At 44.0% G+C, this 14,255-nt stretch overlaps 1 protein-coding gene across 1 annotated transcript in view; it reads left to right on the plus strand.

The window, feature by feature from the left end:
- LOC137563181 (probable ATP-dependent RNA helicase DDX60) overlaps positions 1-14,255 on the plus strand; it is a 231,692-nt gene that overhangs the window by 53,763 nt on the left and 163,674 nt on the right. The window contains exon 12 of the mRNA XM_068275363.1: positions 222-394. Coding sequence (XP_068131464.1) covers positions 222-394 — 173 coding nt within the window. The remainder of the gene's footprint in view (positions 1-221; positions 395-14,255) is intronic.

Raw genomic sequence — 14,255 nt, forward strand, 5'->3', positions numbered from 1 at the left:
AGGGTGAGGTGTTCGCCGGCGAATGGTTCGGGAACCATTCGCTGCCATCTCTAATAGCATTGAGGGAAAATCCGAATCGGAATCGCAAATTGGAATCGCAAATCGGATTTGCAGTGTGCAGGTAGCCGAACTTGTAAAAAAGGCCAGAAACGTTATATGGATTGCAATAATAATGGTACAAGCTTGGCACTCCATATTATTTCAGTCTTTCTTACTTATAGTGCCAATAAAGGATGACTACGCTCTTAGAAGCTATCAGAAATTCCAAACGTTCCAGCGATTTTATGGAAAATCTTTAGGCATGTGCATTGCTAAACAGATTGTACTAAAAAGTAATGAAGCATGTTCAAGCCATAAAGAACCAAAAGCTTCTGGCAAGAAAAAAGAAACACAGGTAAAGATTTCTTTCATCAGATTTACAGGCGCTCACTGGTAAGTGTTTTGCTTCTAACTTCTTTGTTATGAATTAAGGTCCAGAATGGGACTTATCAAGGTCAAAGAGATTACTAGTACCAAACCATAGAAGAAGTGTGTTTAAAACATTGTTACCTCAAACAAGTTTTAACCAGTATGTGTAGAAGGTTTTGTATGAGTTCTTCGCACTGGTGGATGATTTTGGGCTTGATTTAATAACCAGTGCTAACTCAGTTAGCACTAGAGTTGGGCCGAACCTCCGATTTTAGGTTCGCGAACCTGGTTCGCGAACTTCCGCGGAAGGTTCGGTTCGCGTTAAAGTTTGCGAACCGCAATAGACTTCAATGGGGATGCGAACTTTGAAAAAAAAATAATTATGCTGGCCACAAAAGTGATGGAAAAGATGTTTCAAGGGGTCTAACACCTGGAGGGGGGCATGGCGGAGTGGGATACATGCCAAAAGTCCCGGGGAAAAATCTGGATTTGACGCAAAGCAGCGTTTTAAGGGCAGAAATCACATTGAATGCTAAATGACAGGCCTAAAGTGCTTTAAAACATCTTGCATGTGTATACATCAATCAGGTAGTGTAATTAAGGTACTGCTTCACACTGACACACCAAACTCACCGTGTAACGCACCGCAAACAGCTGTTTGTGTAGTGACGGCCGTGCTGGACTGGTGCGCACCATGGCGAGAGTGCAGGTTTTGGTGGCTTTACAGCCCATATGGTCGCCTGGCTGATGTAGCTGAATGATGTAGCTGAATGACAGAACAGTGACTGTCCAGCTGATCAAATTTGGTCTGACCACAATGAGGCAACGACCTTATTATCGTGGGTGTGCCCCCCGAGACACTCATCTAGGCGCCGGTCATTGCTTCATTGTGATACGCAAGCCCCTTCACCACGGCAAGGTAATGATCACGAAGGGGAATGGGGAATGTAAACAGAACAGGTATACAGTGGCGGGTTCACTAAACAGAACAGGTATACAGTGGCGGGTTCACAGAACAGGTATGCAGTGGCAGGTTCACTGAACACAACAGGTATGCAGTGGCGGGTTTACTGAACAGGTATACAGTGGCGGGTCCACTGAACAGAACAGGTATGCAGTGGCGGGTTCACTAAACAGAACAGGTATACAGTGGCGGGTTCACAGAACAGGTATGCAGTGGCAGGTTCACTGAACACAACAGGTATGCAGTGGCGGGTTCACTGAACAGGTATACAGTGGCGGGTCCACTGAACAGAACAGGTATGCAGTGGCGGGTTCACTGAACAGGTATACAGTGGCGGGTCCACTGAACAGAACAGGTATGCAATGGCGGGTTCACTGAACAGGTATACAGTGGCGGGTCCACTGAACAGAACAGGTATGCAGTGGCGGGTTCACTGAACAGGTATACAGTGGCGGGTCTACTGAACAGAACAGGTATGCAGTGGCGGGTTCACTGAACAGGTATGCAGCGGTGGGTTCACAGAACAGGTATGCAGTGGTGGGTTCACAGCACAGGTATGCAGTGGTGGGTTCAATGAACAGGTATACCGTGGCGGGTCCACTGAACAGAACAGGTATGCAGTGGCAGGTTCACTGAACAGGTATGCAGTGGTGGGTTCACAGCACAGGTATGCAGTGGTGGGTTCACAGAACAGGTATGCAGTGGTGGGTTCACAGCACAGGTATGCAGTGGTGGGTTCAATGAACAGGTATACAGTGGCGGGTCCACTGAACAGAACAGGTATGCAGTGGCAGGTTCACTGAACAGGTATGCAGTGGTGGGTTCACAGAACAGGTATGCAGTGGTGGGTTCACAGCACAGGTATGCAGTGGTGGGTTCAATGAACAGGTATACAGTGGCGGGTCCACTGAACAGAACAGGTATGCAGTGGCAGGTTCACTGAACAGGTATGCAGTGGTGGGTTCACAGCACAGGTATGCAGTGGTGGGTTCACAGAACAGGTATGCAGTGGTGGGTTCACAGCACAGGTATGCAGTGGTGGGTTCAATGAACAGGTATACAGTGGCGGGTCCACTGAACAGAACAGGTATGCAGTGGCAGGTTCACTGAACAGGTATGCAGTGGTGGGTTCACAGCACAGGTATGCAGTGGTGGGTTCACTGAACAGGTATGCAGTGGTGGGTTCACAGCACAGGTATGCAGTGGTGGGTTCACAGCACAGGTATGCAGTGGTGGGTTCACAGCACAGGTATGCAGTGGTGGGTTCACAGAACAGGTATGCAGCCAGACAGGAACAAGTTAAGCCTAACTAATCTTTCCCTGAGAGACAGTCTGCAGCAGCTCGCCCTACTCTCACTAACGCAGGCAGCACACGAGTGACCGTAATGGCCGCCGCTGCCTGCCTTATATAAGGGGGGGTGGGGCTCCAGGGGCTAGTGTAGCCTAATTGGCTACACTGGGCCTGCTGACTGTGATGTAGAGGGTTAAAGTTGACCCTCCATGTGCATTATGGGGCGAACCGAACTTCCGCAAAGGTTCGCCTGCGGGACGCGAACGCGAACCACCGAAGTTCGCGTGGAACCGTTCGCAGGCGAACCGTTCGGCCCAACTCTAGTTAGCACGTGTTAAGGCTTTGCACATGCAAACTAGGGTGCTAAGTAGTTTGCACGGGCAAAGCTGTTACGGTTCGCTTGCTAATTTAGCCTGCGCTTTGTGTTACGCAATGTGCGTGAACGTATGTTCGCAAGTATGCTTATCACGCTACTTAGCACGCGAAGCAAAAGCAACGCTGCAGGAAGTGACGTCAGTGGAGCGCACGCTTGGAACGAGGAAGAGGTGAGTCCTACCCGCCCGTGCCTCTTACACATAGCGGCTGCTTGTATTTAAGGCTGGAGGGGAGCGGAGCACGGGGGACCCAGGCGAGGGAGGGGGGGTACGACCCCCTCCCCGCCGCTAGGCCCAATACCCCCGTCCTGCCAGCTACCCCTCCAGCTCGGTGGCCGGCTCCCCGCACCCACGGACGGGCGGGTGCCGCCCCTGGAATTTTGCCGCCTGAGGCAAAAGTTTCAACCCGCCTCATGAGCGGGCCGGCCCTGCGCGCAGTGCTAACTTTACGAGCGCAAACTTTTATGCACATATTAGCGTGTGAAGAGGCAGTTTGCACGTGCTAAGGGGCTTTTCACTGGCGTGCTAACACTTAGCATGCTTTTGTGAATCAAGCCCTTTGTGTGCAACAGAATTCATTATGTTTACCAGCTAAGCTCTCACAGAAATATTTTAGTTCTTTCCAATAAGGTGATGAGGTCACCACAGCATCCACAGTTCTCAGACTGGCAATTGGCAGAGCACATGCACATAAGATATCATTATTGATATATCAAGTGCAAGCATATTCAGTGTAGAGATGGCTCAAACCTCCAATTTTCGTTTCACGAACCTCGAACGCGAACTTCCGTGAACTGCAATAGACTTCAATGGGGAGGCAATCTTTGAAAACTAGAAACATTTATGCTGGCCACAAAAGTGATGGAAAGGATGTTTCAAGGAGTCTAACACCTGGAGGGGGTCAGTGACTACAAGAGGAAATTTTATTTTCAAAAAGACCTTATAGTTTTTGAGAAAATCGATTTTAAAATTCTCCTTCTGCCTGTGGGAAAATTAAACGCCCGCCGACTTTAGCGGTTAATACAGGGGTCAGGAACCTTTTTGGCTGAGAGAGCCATAAACGCCACATATTTTAAAATGTAATGCCGTGAGAGCCATACAATATGTTTCAAACTGGGACAGTGCGCATGCACAGCATAGGGCTCACGCCCCTGTTGCCATGGTGATGTGTACACAGTTGATCCGTCGGGCAGCGGAAGTATCAGACACGTTTTCAGCTTCTCTTGGGTTTCAGCAACATCAGCCAAACAGGAGAAATACCGACTAACAGCTGGTACTATTAGCTAGCTGACTTGGGGATTGATTCACTTTGTAGGGCGAGATCCCCGCACTTTGGACCAATAGGCTGCCTGTGGGATCTCATCCCACAAAGTCACTGAACCTGACAGGGTCCAGAGTGGGGCAATGGGAGCAGCTGTTTGTTTTGGGGGGAGCGTGAGTACGTTAGTAGTGCATGCTACAGCAATAGCATGCCTACTTTGAAAATTTTACTTGTGCTGCCGCACTAAGCTGTGCTGCTTGAGCGGTGTAGCTTAGTGAATCAACCCCTACTGATTTGTATGTGAGCCAGATGTAGCCATCAAAAGAGCCACATCTGGCTCCCGAGCCATAGGTTCCCTACCCCTGGGTTAATAGCAAAGCCCCCTTACATAGCAGAAACACCAAATTTGCAGGGTATGTAGAGGGGGAGGGGGGGGGGGGCAGTGAATACAAGGGGAAACATTTTTTTTCAAAAAGACCTAATCGTTTTTGAGAAAATCGATTTTTAATATTCTCCTTCTGACCGTGGGAAAATTAAACGCCTGCCGACTTTAGCGGTTAATAGCAAAGTCCCCTTAAAAGCTAGAAACACCAAATGTGCTGGGAATTTTAAGAAGAACAGTGGGAACAAGAGGAGCTTCAGACTTTGCTAACGGCGGGAATTTATGTTCCTCACCAGTACCATTGCAAAAATAAACAGGTTTTTGTGACCCTAGAATATGATCTCTTTGAGTTAGGGGCCCGAAACTAACCAGTCCTGAGCCCATTTAAACTCCGTACAAAGCCTGTAAATTTGGGGCCGCTCAGCCGTACTGTTTGGCAGAAACCTAGGTCCCAATGAAAGCCTATGGGAGATTTTAGCACTTTTGCACCCACATAACTTTGGTTTGCAAAGATGTAGGGAACCCAAAATTGGAGTGCAAGTACAACAATATACCTTCAACCTGCATGCAAAATATCGTGAGCTTCAGACTTTGCTAACGGACATGGCTGTGATTTACGTTCGTCATTGGCATCATTGCCAAAAAAAAGTTTTTGTGACCCTAGGCTATGATCTCTTTGGCCGAGGGGCCCCAAACTTACCAGTCCTGAGCCCCCTAAAAGTCCTTACAATGCTAGAAAATTTGAAAAGATTTTAGATTTTTTAAAGTGAAATAGGAAGCCCAATGAAAGCCAATGGCAAAATTCAGCACTTTTGCACCCCCATAACTTTGGTTTGCAGAAATGTAGGAAACCCAAAATTGGAGTGCAAGTACAACAATATGCCTTCTACCTGCAAGCGTAATGTCGTGAGCTTCAGACTTTTATAACGGACATGGCGGGGATTTATGTTCCTCACCAGTTGCATTGCAAAAATAAACAGATTTTTGTGACCCTAGAATATGATTTCTTTGGGTTAGGGGCCCAAAACTCAACAGCCCTGAGCTCGTTTAAACTCTGTACAAAGCCTGAAAATTTGGGGCCGCTCAGCCATACCATTCGGCAGAAACCTACACTTTTGTACCCTTGAAACCTAGGCGCCAATGAAAGTCTATGGGAGATTTTATCACTTTTGCAACCCCATAACTCTGGTTTGCAGAGATGTAGGGAACCCAAAATTGGAGTGCAAATACAACAACATGCCTTCTACCTGCATGCAAAATGTCGTGAGCTTCAGACTTTGCTAATGGACATGGCAGCGATTTACCTTTGTCACCGGCATCATTGCAAAAAACAAACAAACAAGCTTTTGTGACCTTAGGCTATGACCTCTTTGGCCTAGGGGCCCTAAACTTACCAGTCCTGAGCCCCCTAAGAGTCCCTACAATGCTAGAAAATTTGCCACTGCTGAGTCATCGTCCTTTGAAAAGATTTAAGATTTTTGAAAGTAAAATAGGAAGCCCAATGGGAGCCAATGGCAAAATTCTGCAATTTTGCACCCCCGTAACTTTGGTTTGCAGAAATATAGGAAACCCAAAATTGGAGTGCAAGTACAACAATATGCCTACTACCTGCATGCGAAATGTCGTGAGCTTCAGACTTTGCTAACGGACATGGCGGTGATTTACGTTCGTCACCGGTATCATTGCCAAAAAAATAAGCTTTTGTGACCCTAGGCTATGACCTCTTTCCTAGGGGCCCCAAACTCACCAGTCCTGAGCCCCCTAAGAGTCCCTACAATGCTAGATAATTTGCCACTGCTGAGCCATTGTCCTTTGAAAAGATTTGATATATTTTAAAGTGAAATAGGATGCCCAATAAAAGCCAATGGCAAAATTCTGCACTTTTGCACCCCCATAACTTTGGTTTGCAAAAATGTAGGAAACCCAAAATTGGAGTGCAAGTACAACAATATGCCTTCTACCTGCATGCGAAATGTCGTGAGCTTCAGACTTTGCTAACGGACATGGCGGCGATTTACGTTCATCACCAGCATCATTGCAAAAAAAACAAGCTTTTGTGACCCTAGGCTATGACCTCTTTGGCCTAGGGGCCCCAAACTCACCAGTCCTGAGCCCCCTAAGAGTCCCTACAATGCTAGAAAATTTGCCACTGCTGAGCCATCGTCCTTTAAAGAGATTTGAGGTTTTTAACAGTGAAATAGGAAGCCCCATACAAGCCAATGGCAAAATTCAGCATTTTTGCAACCCCATAACTTTGGTTGGTTATCACCTGCCGACTTTAGCAGTTAATAGCAAAGGCCCCTTACACCCTAGCAACACCAAATTTGCAGGATATGTTAAAAAGACAGCAGGAAATAATATTTAAAAAACAAACAAATATTTTTATTATATTTTATGTGCTGGGTGTGAGTGTGGGAAATCTGAAAATAAATGACGTGGGGTTCCAGGAGGAGGTGGGGGCGACGATTCCCTGGGGGGTCCATGGTGACTTCTGGTAGTCCCCTTTTTGAAGGGGACCCCAGATGCCCACTTCCCTCCCAGGAGAAATGTTACCCATTTCCACAAAGGGCTAAATGAAATAAAAACACAACGACGGGAAAAGTTCTTTTAATGTTCTTAATTAACCAGAAATACTTATCTGTACCTTTAAGAAAAAGTTCCCATGCCAATATCCTCGGAAAAGGTCCCACACTATAATCTGTTATGTCCCACAACGACAGTATCCTCTATCTTGCGATCTTCAGAAATACTTACTTGTACCTTTTAAGAAAAAAATCCCACGCCAATATCCTCGGAAATGTCCCACGGCTACAGTATCCTCTAATCTTGAGATCTTCAATTAAGTTGATTGAAGATCTCCGCCGCCCCCCCACATAGCAGAGAATGCGTCGCATAGAACGCATAGCTGCCGGCTCCCGCTGCCTCTCCCTACCTGCCTTCACCTCTCACCCTCACCTAGCCTGGCACATGGTGCACCATGGGTGCACCAGGTGCTAGGCTAGGTGAGAGGTGACAGGTGAAGGCAGGTAGGGAGAAGCAGCGGGAGCCGGCAGCTGTGCGTCCTGCACAGGACGCATTCTAAGCTATACTAGCCGGTTCATGAATGATCCGGTTCTTTTTAATGAATATGCTCTTTTTAATGAATCAAATGAATTGGCTCTGTAACTTTTCCTTTAAAACTTTAAAATCGACTTTCTCAAAAAGTATAAGGTCTTTTTGAAAACTTTTTTCCTCTGTTCTTCCTAAAATTTCCAGCAAATGTGGTGTTTCTATCTTTTAAGGGGACTTTGCTATTAACCGCTAAATTTGGTGGGCGTTTAATTTTCCCACAGTCAGAAGGAGAATTTTAAAATCAATTTTCTCAAAAACTATAAGGTCTTTTTTTTCCCTTTTGTAGTCAGCGTCCCATACCCTGCAAATTTGGTGCTTCTACTATGTAAGGGGACTTTGTTATTAACCGCTAAAGTCGGCAGGCATTAACCAGTTCACCCCCAAGGGTTTTTATCCTAACGGACCAGAGCAATTTTCAGTTGTCAGCGCTCCTCCCTTTTATTCCCTAATAACTTTATTACTACTTATCACAAGAAAATGATCTATACCTCGTTTTTTTCGCCACCAATTAGGCTTTCTGTGGATAGTACATTTTGCTAAGAATTTTTTTATTCTAAATGCATTTTAATGAGAAAAACAGAAAAAAAAAGAAAAAAAATCATTATTTCTCAGTGTTCAGCCTTTATAGTTTTAAAATTAAACATTCTCCTGTGGATAAAACAAACACGTTTTATTTGCCCAGTGGTCCCGATAATTAAACCGTTTAGATTATGTCCCTACCACAATGTATGGCGACAGTATATTATTTTGAAATATAAGTGGTTATTTTTCTGTTTGTTCTGGCCATAATTACAAGCCCCTATGTAATAAATTAAAATTAATTTTCCCCCATAAAATATAGAATAAAAAAAGCTGAGTCCCTAAGGTAACTATTTATTTATTTTTTTTAAGCTGATTTTTTTTTTTTACAAGTGTTTTTTTGGGGGGGAGGGTTGGAAGTGTAATTTTATTAATGATGTGTATATACTTGAAAATGTATGTATTTTGTAAGTGTAATATACTTTTTGGCCACAAGATGGCGCTGGTGAACACTCATAGGACGTGTTCACTTTTTTTTTTTTTTTTACACACTTTATTAAACTGTTACATTTCCTGTTTATGTGAATGGACGTAGCCGCTGTTCGCGGTCACGTCCATTCACTCCAGGCACTGCGATTGGGTAGAGGACTGTTCAGTCCTCTTCCCCAATCGCCCAGCACGGGATCCCGACGGTAATGGCGGCGGTAGCAGCGGACACACGGCGGTAGCAGCGGCGGGAATGCGCGACGTATTAAAACGTCATGTTGCTGTTAATAGCGGTAAGCATGACGTTTTAATACGTTAGGATGGCGGTAAATGGTTAAAGTATATGGGAAAAATGCAAACCCAAACTTTTTTGGAAAAAGTTATCGGTTCACTTTGAATGCGAACCACCGATGTTCGTGCGAATCGGTTCGCCGGCGAACCGTTCGGGCCATCTCTAATTCAGTAGCACTGTACATAGTAAGAAACAAACGTGCTACATAATAGTACGGACAATGGCATACACAAAATATCAACAATGGTACATACCGTGTTTCCCCGAAAATAAGACACTGTCTTATATTAATTTTTGCTCCAAAAGATGCACTAGGGCTTATTTTCAGAGGATGTCTTATTATGCAAAATGCAACTATACTGCATACCATGCTGAAACACAAGCAGCATGCACAGAGCTTGTGGATTGCAGATACTGTATTTGCTCTTGCTTACAAGAAAATTATTCTGCTGATCATGTGGGTAACAGTCTATTTCTTGCAGGCAGAGAACTCTGTCAGTGCCCCCAGAGCTACAATAGGATAAGCTGTGTGTCCTGGGAAAAGGTGAAGAGGTGAAGTGCTGCTGATGCTTATCACGACAGATCAGGAGGGCTAGCTCCAACAAAAATACAAATTGCCTGACACATATACAGGGCTGTAAAACTCACATTATCCTGCTGCTCTCCTGTATCCAGGCTTTGTATTGAGCGTGACTTCATGCAGGCTTGCTATTCGGGCTTAAATTCGGGGGATGTCTTATATTTCAAGCATGCTAGGAATTCCTGCTATGGCTTATTCTCAGGGGATGTTTTACTTTAGGGGAAACACGGTAAGACAGATTTGTAGACATAGGCCTCAATTCACAAAGGCGTGCTAACTTAGTTAGCACGCCTAAAGACTTTGGACGTGCAAACTAGGGTGCTAAGTAGTTTGCACGTCTAAAGCTCTTACTGATTGCGCGTAAAGTTTAGCGCGCACAAACTACCTTTAGGCGTGCTAAGTGGCTTTTCACAGGCATGCTAACACTTAGCACCCTTTTGTGAATCAAGTCCATAGTATTTACAGTGACAAATGTAAGATGATGATCAAAATGTGTAGCAAATTCCAAGACTTTGAATGGTGGCCCTGCCCTTGTGAGCTTACAATCTAAAGGATACGCACTAGCTGAGACATATTGGGAAAATTATATTGATACTTTCAGAGGAAAAACAGGGTAAGCAGAGTATCATATTAAAACAATTTTAAAAATATTCTACTTGCTGTCCTATCCTACCTCCTTCCAGACCGTGCTGGTTGTAATCTACGTCCTGCAGGTGGCTGCATGGCTCTGACAGGATGTAGATTTCAACTTCTCCACTGTACGCACTGGCTGGTACCGTCTCGTCGCTCTCTCCCCATGGCATTCACTCTCCCTGCCATCTACATGATGTCAGAGCTCTGTGAGCTGGTCAGGAGCCGATTTCATTGGCTCCTGACCGCGTGATCACTGTGAGCCAATCACATTGGCTCACATTAATAGACAGGGTCAGGAGCCAATGAAAGCGGCTCCTGACCGGCACACAGAACTCTGCTGTCATAGCGATGGCAGAGAGAGGGACCTGGGGCGATGGGAGAGCAGCAAGAACAGCTGGTATGTACGGCAATTTGCCGGGAGGCGCTGTTTTGTGGTACCAGCAGTCTCTGGTCCTTATTGGGCCAGAGACTGCTAGTAGGCAAGGGGTCAAGGTGTTGTTATCATTATGTTTTATTTGCAAAGAAAAAAAAACATTTTATACACTGATGCACAACAAGTTAATAAGTGATGTAAATTATGTACATGAGAAAAAAATATGATGCTGGAGGGTAAGAGGATCCTGCTCCATCAGGCTTACAAACTTTTGGAATGTATAATGCAGTAGTTAAAGAGGAACTCCAGTGAACATTTTACTGTGGGCAGGTGATGTAGCTGCTGCATGGTTTTTGGCAGTTGGAAACAGCTGTACACAGCTATTTCCCACAAAACTTTGAACTTTTCTTGTGGGAGGGGTTACTTGTGGAAGGGGTTTCACCACAGTATCAGTCATAAAGCTCCCCCTGATGGTCTGTTTGTGAAAAGGAATAGATTTCTCATGTAAAAGGGGGTATCAGCTACTGATTGGGATAAAGTTTAATTTTTGGTCGGAGTTTCTCTTTAAGGGTAATGGGGCATGATGCACTAACTAGCAGAAATATTGCTGTGCAGAGACAGTGCACAGCAATATTACTGGTACTACCGCAACAGTGTACTGCAAGTTTTGCTATAAGTGCAACCTGCATTGCTCGAGATTGGCAAGCATTGTTACGTTAACTTGCGATGCTCTGCTACAGTAGTACCGGAAATATTGCACTGCCTCCGAAAAGCAATACACCAAATTCCCAATTATTTTGTAAATTATATTTTTTATCAGTTTTTCTGTTTTTTTTTTTTGTTACTGAACAAACCTCCTAATGATAATGGAAGTTTTCAAAAGTAAAAGGTGAAATGCACTGTTCCAAATTATTATGCACAACAGAGTTCAAAAACATTTTATAGGTTGTAAAGAACTGAAAATGGTAAATGGTGAAAATTTGTTGCATTTGCAGCATTAAGGAGGTCATATTTACTAAAATCAAAAGCTATTTCAATTAAAAGCATCTTAACAGATCAAGTTACATATGAACATATGACCCCTGTTTTATAGCATCTTTACAATTCTTGCATCCATTGAACTTGTGAGTTTTTGGAGAGTTTATGCTTGAAATTTTATGCAGGATGTAGGAATAGCCTCCAAGAGCTACAGTTTGGATGTAAGCTGCGTCCCACTCATTGATCTTTTCTCAACAAGAATACAGAGGCGCCCAAAGCATAAAAATGCATTAAAATCATAAAATGGGGGGTATTGGTTGACTTACCTCCCCAAATGACGACAGATTGCAATTGTTCAAAAATAAAACCATTTATTCTTACACAGCTTGTTTTGGAGTAAGAATAAATTGTTTTATTTTTAAATAATTGCAGTCTGTCGTCATTTGGGGAGGTAAGTCATCCAATACCCCCCATTTTATGATTTTAATGAATTTTTATCCTTTGGGTGCCTATGTATTCTTGTCGAGTAAACTTGGACCCACTGGTTGGATGGCTGTGATCACCCTCTTTCTATCTACGGGGGGCAACCTTTTAGCCTGAGTGGGGACAAAATTCCCTGCAAGCAAGATCAGTGGTTGCCTAGATTCGGCAACCCATATTTGTGAGCATCATTTTTTCAATCTTTAACAAGGTATTTGGAATAGCAGTAATACACTATTGGGGCTCTCGTTTTTCTCCTTTTGTCTCCTCGTTGATCTTTTGCTTGGGGTTACGCCAAAGATTCTCAATAAGATTAAGTTCTGGGCAGGATGGGGGCCACATCATGAGTTTCTCTCCTTTTATGCCAATAGCAGCCAATGACGCAAAGGTAACCCTTGCAGCATGAGATGTTACATTGTTAAGACTTCTCAAGGGCTACCCCCACCCTATATAAGTCCCTCCCACCCCACTCAGACTCACTCCTACCTTCACGCAAGCCCTCAAAACAGATTTCTTTAAAATGGCCTTCCCCACATCTACCACACCTTCTCCGCAGTCCTACCTTATGTGTCCCTCCCCCACTCTATAGATTGTAATTTGTTAGATTTTGCCCCCCTCCCCCTTAGTGTGTCCTTTGTAATCTAGCATCCCCAGCTATGACACCCTTCTCATGGACGAACTTGGACTTTATTTTCTCTGTAAAATCACATGATCATGCATCTTATACCATGTCTGCATGTATGACCTTGTGTTATGTTGTGTAACCGTTTGCTACCTCTCTGTCTGACTCTGTTACCCCTCGTTTACATTGTATGCATCCCTATTTATTGTCCAGCGCTACGTAATATGTTGGCACTTTATAAATACAATAATAATAATAATGCATGACGATGATTTTATCACAGAAGATACAGTTCTTATTGTACCATGGAAGAAAGTGGTCAATCAGAAGCTCTACATACTTTTCAGAGGTCATTTCCACACCTTCAGGGACTCTAAAGGGGCCGAACAGCTCTCTTTGTATGATTCCAGCCCAAAACATTACTCCACCACCTCCTTGCTGACATTGCAGCCTTGTTGGAATGTGGTGGCTGTTAACCAACTATCCACCACTCCATCCATCTGGATCATGAAGAGCTGCATGGCACTTATCAGTAAACAACATTGATTGAAAATTAGTATTCTTGTAGTTCTTGGCCGACCTTCAGCTGTTTCTGCTTAGGTTGAATAGAAGCACTGAAGTCCTCTTGAAATTCCTGCACCTGGATGTTTGCAGGACCCTGGAGGCACCAGCAGCTTCAAATATATGTTTGCTGCTTTGTAATGGCATTTTAGCAGCTGTTCTCTTAATCTGATATAATTTGTTTGGCAGAGCCCTTCCTCATTTTGCTTTTAACTGCACAAACCTGTGTGTGCTCTAAGTTGGCCACAAATCATTTAATAGCACGATGATCATGCTTAAGTTTATGAGAAATATAAAGGTTTACATACCTTGTCCAAGGCATTCAACTATTTCACTCTTTTCAGCAGCAGAGATCATTTTTCTTTCTCATAGTGCTTGAAAATGGTGGTCTGCTTAATAATGTGGAGCACCCTTTTTTAGTAGTTTTTTTCTTTAATTGGGCTCATCTGGCAAACTACTGTAGTTATCAGAGGTGTCCAAGATTGATGTCAGTGATCAAAAGAGCCCTGAGACACTATACCATTCTTGAGTTTAATTGAAAAACAAAATATTTAATCTTAATGGCACTTAAATACAATTTCCATAATAATTTGGAATGCAGTGGATTATGGCTAGTTAGTGCATCAGGCCCTTGATGATAGTAGAGTAGAGAGAGAGAGATGGGGAGGCAATATTAAACAGGTTGTTTTCGAAGGATTGTTGAAATTTATTAAAAGCAGTGGATATTTCAGTTCAGTGGATGCACCTTGAAAGAAAGTTTCTAGCTGTGCCTTGGGGAGGTTATGAGTGAGGTGGATAGTGAGTCATGATTAGAAGAGGGAAAGAATTACTTTGGGGTATATTGGGTAAACTGAAACAGGACTTAATTGAAAGGACTGGCAAAGTGTAACAGTAGATCAGGGCCTGCGGGAAGAATAAATCTTGCTTCAGCATTTAAGAT

This window comes from Hyperolius riggenbachi, chromosome 1, assembly GCF_040937935.1.
Source record: "Hyperolius riggenbachi isolate aHypRig1 chromosome 1, aHypRig1.pri, whole genome shotgun sequence".
NCBI lineage: Eukaryota > Metazoa > Chordata > Amphibia > Anura > Hyperoliidae > Hyperolius > Hyperolius riggenbachi.